Raw genomic sequence first — 7,232 nt, 5'->3', positions numbered from 1 at the left:
ATATGATATATGAAACTATTTGGTTTTGTATTTGGTAAAATGAAAGTGTATTGGAATGACCCTTGTCACAAAAATGAGATTTTAGCCTATATGGTTAGAAGTTTGATAAATATGAAGGTTGAATTTGTCCCTCGATGTCCTTTGATGCGTAACATAATATTGAACCTATTTGGTTTGAAATTATGTAAATAGAAAGTAGTGAGATGATCCTTGCTGCGAAAACGAAATTTTAGCTAATATCGTTACAAGTTTGATAAATATGAAGGTTGAACCCTCGATGGCCCTTGATGCAAAACATGATATGTGAACCTATTTGGTTTCATATTCGGTAAAATGAAAGTATTGGAATGTTCCTTGTCGCGAAAACGAGATTTTAGCCTATATGGTTAGAAGTTTGATAAATATGAAGGTTGAACTTGTCCCTCTATATCCCTTCATGCGAAACATGATATTTGAACCTATTTTGTTTTAAATTTGGTAAATTGAACACATGCTTTTTCTCTCCTATCATATTGTTTCTCGATGACTCTTGTCGCAAAAATGAGGTTTTAGCATTTATGGTTACAAATATGATAAATGAGAAGGTTGAACTTGTACCTCGATGTCCCTTGATGCGAAATATGATTTTTAAGCCGAGTTTGTTTGGATTTTGCTAAACTGGAAGTATGAAAATGTGGTTCAATGATCCTCAAACCGAGAATGATTTTAGTTTAATATAAATTTGATAAATAGGAAAGTTAATATTTTGTTTCGATGACAGTTGACGCGATAATGTGATATTTGATTAAATGGGAAGAAATACGAGGCTTCTTGATTGATGGATCAATCGTTAAATATGCAGTTCTCTCAAGGTTAGTCATGTAACACTTGTAAATTTAATTTCTTTAATCACCACAACATCTCTCTTTATTCATCTTTTTACCATTTGTTTTAGTTTGTTTAGATATTGAATTTTGTCGTCAAAATATAACCTCTTTCGTATGTTTTGTTTATTTTTTTTATCGATCGTCTTTTGAGTTTATAACTTTGGAGTTTTTTTCTTTTTATTTTATTGAGTTATGTCTTCTATTTGCCGCGAAAAACAGATTTTAGCTTAAATGGTTACATGTTTGATAAATTGGAAGTTTGAACTTGTCCCTCGGTAAATATAAAGTATTGGGATGACCCTTGTCACAAAAACGAGATTTTAGCCTATATGGTTACAAAGTTTGATAAATGGGAAGTTTGAAATTGTCTCTTGATGTCGCTTGATGTGAAACATGATATGTGAACCTATTTGTTTTTGTATTCGGTAAAATGAAAGTATTGGAATGGCCCTTGTCGCGAAAATTTGATTTTGGTATATATGCCAACAAGTTTGATAAATGAGAAGTTTGAACTCGACCATTGATGCAAAACATGTGGCGAAAATGAGATTTTAGCCTATATGGTTAGAAGTTTGATAAAGGTTGAACTTGTCCCTCGATGTCCCTTGATGCAAAATATGATATATGAAACTATTTGGTTTTGTATTTGGTAAAATGAAAGTGTATTGGAATGACCCTTGTCACAAAAATGAGATTTTAGCCTATATGGTTAGAAGTTTGATAAATATGAAGGTTGAATTTGTCCCTCGATGTCCTTTGATGCGTAACATAATATTGAACCTATTTGGTTTGAAATTATGTAAATAGAAAGTAGTGAGATGATCCTTGCTGCGAAAACGAAATTTTAGCTAATATCGTTACAAGTTTGATAAATATGAAGGTTGAACCCTCGATGGCCCTTGATGCAAAACATGATATGTGAACCTATTTGGTTTCATATTCGGTAAAATGAAAGTATTGGAATGTTCCTTGTCGCGAAAACGAGATTTTAGCCTATATGGTTAGAAGTTTGATAAATATGAAGGTTGAACTTGTCCCTCTATATCCCTTCATGCGAAACATGATATTTGAACCTATTTTGTTTTAAATTTGGTAAATTGAACACATGCTTTTTCTCTCCTATCATATTGTTTCTCGATGACTCTTGTCGCAAAAATGAGGTTTTAGCATTTATGGTTACAAATATGATAAATGAGAAGGTTGAACTTGTACCTCGATGTCCCTTGATGCGAAATATGATTTTTAAGCCGAGTTTGTTTGGATTTTGCTAAACTGGAAGTATGAAAATGTGGTTCAATGATCCTCAAACCGAGAATGATTTTAGTTTAATATAAATTTGATAATAGGAAAGTTAATATTTTGTTTCGATGACAGTTGACGCGATAATGTGATATTTGATTAAATGGGATGAAATACGAGGCTTCTTGATTGATGGATCAATCGTTAAATATGCAGTTCTCTCAAGGTTAGTCGTGTAACACTTGTAAATTTAATTTCTTTAATCACCTGATGAGGGCAACAATGGAACGGAGGGAGGGCTTGCTTGCTTGCTGCCCATTTTGATGTTTTTATTTTATTTTTTATGTTGTAATAAAAGTGTAAGGGACCAATTCTGGCCAAAAACACTAAGTATGGTTATTTTGTGTGTTTAATCCATTTTAAAGCTTCCAAAGCTTTAAATGGAATGTTTTTTGTGTGTTTATTTCGTGCAAAGGAGTGCTGAAGGCAAAAGAAAAACAAAGCATTAAAGAACATTTAATCTGATGGAGGAAAGAAGGCAGAATTGAAAAAGAAAGAGAAAAGACTTCAATGAGACAATGAAGGCATTTCATTTCAGCATATGAAACCACCATTATCGTCAAAATCACGTCCATAATCATGAGCATCAAGAGCAGCCACCCCATTCATTGATTTGTCTTGTAACCATTTCTTACATTCATGTTAATTTACTTCAGCCATAGGAAATAATGATAGATTAATTTGGCTGAAGGAATTTTAAGAGTTATTTGCCTTTTCCTTTGTAATTCAGCAAGTGTCCCTCCTACCTATATATAGGACACGAAAATTATGAATAAAATAAGACTATTTTTGAGTGAAAAACTACACTATGTGTGTTTTTGAGCAATTGCTCTTTGGTTCTGGATTGGACCAATTTTGATCATATCAAGAATCCTTTCTTGTGGTGATCCTCAATCCCATAGACTTATCACTTTCTTGGATTAGAAGGTGTGGCGTCCCTTTCTTTTCATTCCATTTCTTCATTTTATCCACAAACTCTGTTTGGGTCAAAATTCTGTCATTTGCCTATTTTAACCCAAATATCCATTTTCCAATCTGTTTAACATTTTGAATCACATTATCAAAGCAATTTCGTGAATTTGGAGGAAAAATAACAATTTTTGGAATATGGGACTCATCAAGTGGTATCAGAGCAAGGTTCTAAAAAGGGCCAAACTTTGGTAAAGTGTCTTTCTTCTTGTTCCTTATTTTTTTTCTTCTTTTTCTGTCCAATATTGATATTCATATAAAAAAAACGAAAAAAATATATTAGAAAAAAAATTGCTCCTTTTTGTGTTTTTGCCACACTCTAATTTTTTTTTTTATTTCTTTCGTTTCTAGTCAACCTTTATCCTTTGTTTCTTGTTTTAGTGTCTTTCTTTGTGTTAAGTCTTTGGGATTGTTGATTGTTTTTGGTTTCTTTAAAGAACTAAAAGAGCAATTTGAGTGGTAAGGACCATTTTAAACACTTGTTACTAATTTCACAAAATTTCACAATCATGTCTGATCCACCTTCACCTAGAACAGCAGCTATGACGATTCAAATGAGAGCAATGCGTGAGCATTTTGAGAGGCTGTTAAGAGAACAAGCTGAACAATTCCAACAAAGAGTTGATGAGTTAGAAAGAAGGTCTCAAAATTCTAATGATGGCAGTGGTGATGAGGATGAGAGGAGGCCTAGAAGGAGACCAAGGGAAAATCATTTAAGAGGCATAAAAATTAAAGTCCCGTCTTTTGTTGGAAAGAGTGACCCAGAAGCATACCTAGAATGGGAGACTAAAATTGAACAAATTTTTAATTGCCATAATTACTCTAATGTTGAAAAAGTGCAGGTTGCTTCCATTGAGTTCAAGGAGTATGCTTTAGTATGGTGGGATCAATTGATCAAAGAAAGAAGGAGGTATGGAGAACAACCGATTGATACTTGGGATGAGATGAAGAGAATCATGAGGAGAAGGTTTGTGCCATCCTATTACCATAGAGACTTGCACAACAAATTGCAGAGACTTACTCAAGGTTCGAAAAGTGTTGAAGAATATTTCAAGGAGATGGAGATTGCGAAAATTAGAGCTAATGTGGAAGAAGACAATGAAGCAACCATGGCCAGATTTCTTCATGGTCTAAATCATGACATTAGTGACATTGTTGAACTTCATCACTATGTTGAAATGGATGACTTGGTACATCAAGCTGTCAAAGTGGAACAACAACTCAAAAGAAAAGGCCAAGTAAGAAGAAACAGTTCTTCTTCTAACTCTTCAAGTTGGAAGGATAAAATGGAGAAGGAGGGAGCCTCGTCATCAATTCCAAAGGAGTCCATGGCTGATCCTAAAGGTATACAAACAAACCCTTCTCAAAGTACTTCTACTAACAAAAGTGTTAAGTGTTTCAAATGTCAAGGTCAAGGTCACATAGCTTCTCAATGTCCAACAAAGAGAACTATGATAATTGAGGAGAATGAACACGTTGAGGTGGAAAATCATGATGGGTATGTTGAAGAGGAGGCTGAAGAAATACCAAGTGGAGACTTTTTCATGATTAGGAGGTTTTTGGGAAATCAAGCTAAGGAGGAGGAATCAAATCAAAGGGAAACTCTTTTCCACACAAGATGCCTTGTTCAAGGGAAGGTATGCTCTATAATTATTGATGGAGGTAGCTGTACTAATGTTGCTAGTACACGCTTGGTGTCTAAATTGGAATTAGAAACAAAACCTCACCCAAGGCCTTACAAACTTCAATGGCTTAATGAAAATGCAGAAATGATTTGTGATAAACAAGTAGAGGTCTGTTTTAAAATTGGTAGGTATGAAGATGCTGTTTTGTGTGATGTAGTACCAATGGAGGCTAGTCATTTGTTGTTAGGGAGACCTTGGCAGTTTGATAGAAGTGTTCTTCACGATGGCCGAACCAACAAGTACTCTTTTATGCATTCTGGTCAAAAGATTGTTCTTGCACCATTGAGTCCTAGTGAGGTTAGAGATGATCAAAAGAAAATGAAAGAAAAATATGAGCAAGAAAAAAGAGAAAAAGAAAATGAAAAATCAGAAGAAAAGAAAGAGAGTTTGCTTGAAAAAGAAAGAGAGTTTCAAGAAGTAGTCATGAACAAACAGCCCCTATATTTACTACTTTGCAAAAAGGTGGCTTTGTTGACTAACACTCAAAATTTTCCAAGTTGTACTAAGTTTCTCTTGCAGGAATGTGAAGATGTATTCCCAAAGAAGGTATCACAAAAATTTGAAAGAATTGTGTTTGAACCTGGAGGTTGTATAGCTTCCAAATTCGAGGACGAATTCTTTCGAAGAGGGGGAGTATGATGAGGGCAACAATGGAACGGAGGGAGGGCTTGCTTGCTTGCTGCCCATTTTGATGTTTTTATTTTATTTTTTATGTTGTAATAAAAGTGTAAGGGACCAATTCTGGCCAAAAACACTAAGTATGGTTATTTTGTGTGTTTAATCCATTTTAAAGCTTCCAAAGCTTTAAATGGAATGTTTTTTGTGTGTTTATTTCGTGCAAAGAAGTGCTGAAGGCAAAAGAAAAACAAAGCATTAAAGAACATTTAATCTGATGGAGGAAAGAAGGAAGAATTGAAAAAGAAAGAGAAAAGACTTCAATGAGACAATGAAGGCATTTCATTTCAGCATATGAAACCACCATTATCATCAAAATCACGTCCATAATCATGAGCATCAAGAGCAGCCACCCCATTCATTGATTTGTCTTGTAACCATTTCTTACATTCATGTTAATTTACTTCAGCCATAGGAAATAATGATAGATTAATTTGGCTGAAGGAATTTTAAGAGTTATTTGCCTTTTCCTTTGTAATTCAGCAAGTGTCCCTCCTACCTATATATAGGACACGAAAATTATGAATAAAATAAGACTATTTTTAAGTGAAAAACTACACTATGTGTGTTTTTGAGCAATTGCTCTTTGGTTCTGGATTGGACCAATTTTGATCATATCAAGAATCCTTTCTTGTGGTGATCCTCAATCCCATAGACTTATCACTTTCTTGGATTAGAAGGTGTGGCGTCCCTTTCTTTTCATTCCATTTCTTCATTTTATCCACAAACTCTGTTTGGGTCAAAATTCTGTCATTTGCCTATTTTAACCCAAATATCCATTTTCCAATCTGTTTAACATTTTGAATCACATTATCAAAGCAATTTCGTGAATTTGGAGGAAAAATAACAATTTTTGGAATATGGGACTCATCATCACCACAACATCTCTCTTTATTCATCTTTTTACCATTTGTTTTAGTTTGTTTAGATATTGAATTTTGTCGTCAAAATATAACCTCTTTCGTATGTTTTGTTTATTTTTTTTATCGATTGTCTTTTGAGTTTATAACTTTGGAGTTTTTTTCTTTTTATTTTATTGAGTTATGTCTTCTGTTTGCCGCGAAAAACAGATTTTAGCTTAAATGGTTACATGTTTGATAAATTGGAAGTTTGAACTTGTCCCTCGGTAAATATAAAGTATTGGGGTGACCCTTGTCACAAAAACGAGATTTTAGCCTATATGGTTACAAAGTTTGATAAATGGGAAGTTTGAAATTGTCTCTTGATGTCGCTTGATGTGAAACATGATATGTGAACCTATTTGTTTTTGTATTCGGTTAAATGAAAGTATTGGAATGGCCATTGTCGCAAAAATTTGATTTTGGTATATATGCCTACAAGTTTGATAAATGAGAAGTTTGAACTTGACCATTGATGCGAAAGATGAGGCGAAAATGAGATTTTAGCCTATATGGTTAGAAGTTTGATAAAGGTTGAACTTGTCCCTCGATGTCCCTTGATGCAAAATATGATATATGAAACTATTTGGTTTTGTATTCGGTAAAATGAAAGTGTATTGGAATGACCCTTGTCACAAAAATGAGATTTTAGCCTATATGGTTAGAAGTTTGATAAATATGAAGGTTGAATTTGTCCCTCGATGTTCTTTGATGCGTAACATAATATTGAACCTATTTGGTTTGAAATTATGTAAATAGAAAGTAGTGAGATGATCCTTGCTGCGAAAACGAAATTTTAGCTAATATCGTTACAAGTTTGATAAATATGAAGGTTGAAC

The 7,232-nt window shown here is 33.7% G+C and overlaps 1 protein-coding gene across 1 annotated transcript; it reads left to right on the top strand.

The window, feature by feature from the left end:
• The first annotated feature begins 2,959 nt into the window (after positions 1-2,959).
• Positions 2,960-5,519, top strand: LOC146946872 (uncharacterized). Its single transcript, XM_085748934.1, has one exon. It carries the CDS (start codon positions 3,644-3,646, stop codon positions 5,456-5,458), a length of 1,815 nt encoding a protein of 604 aa, XP_085605060.1. The 5' UTR covers positions 2,960-3,643; the 3' UTR covers positions 5,459-5,519.
• Positions 5,520-7,232: the final 1,713 nt, after the last annotated feature.

Source organism: Medicago sativa, chromosome 2 (genome assembly GCF_051527215.1).
Source record: "Medicago sativa cultivar Bolivia chromosome 2, Bolivia_mono, whole genome shotgun sequence".
NCBI classification, from domain to species: Eukaryota; Viridiplantae; Streptophyta; class Magnoliopsida; order Fabales; family Fabaceae; genus Medicago; species Medicago sativa.
Note: the sequence above shows the minus strand (reverse complement) of the source record. Positions and strands in the feature narration are given on the sequence as shown.

Coding starts and splice junctions, on each gene's coding strand:
- LOC146946872 (XM_085748934.1), top strand. CDS start 3,644: ATGTCTGATCCACCTTCACCTAGAACAGCAGCTATGACGATTCAAATG.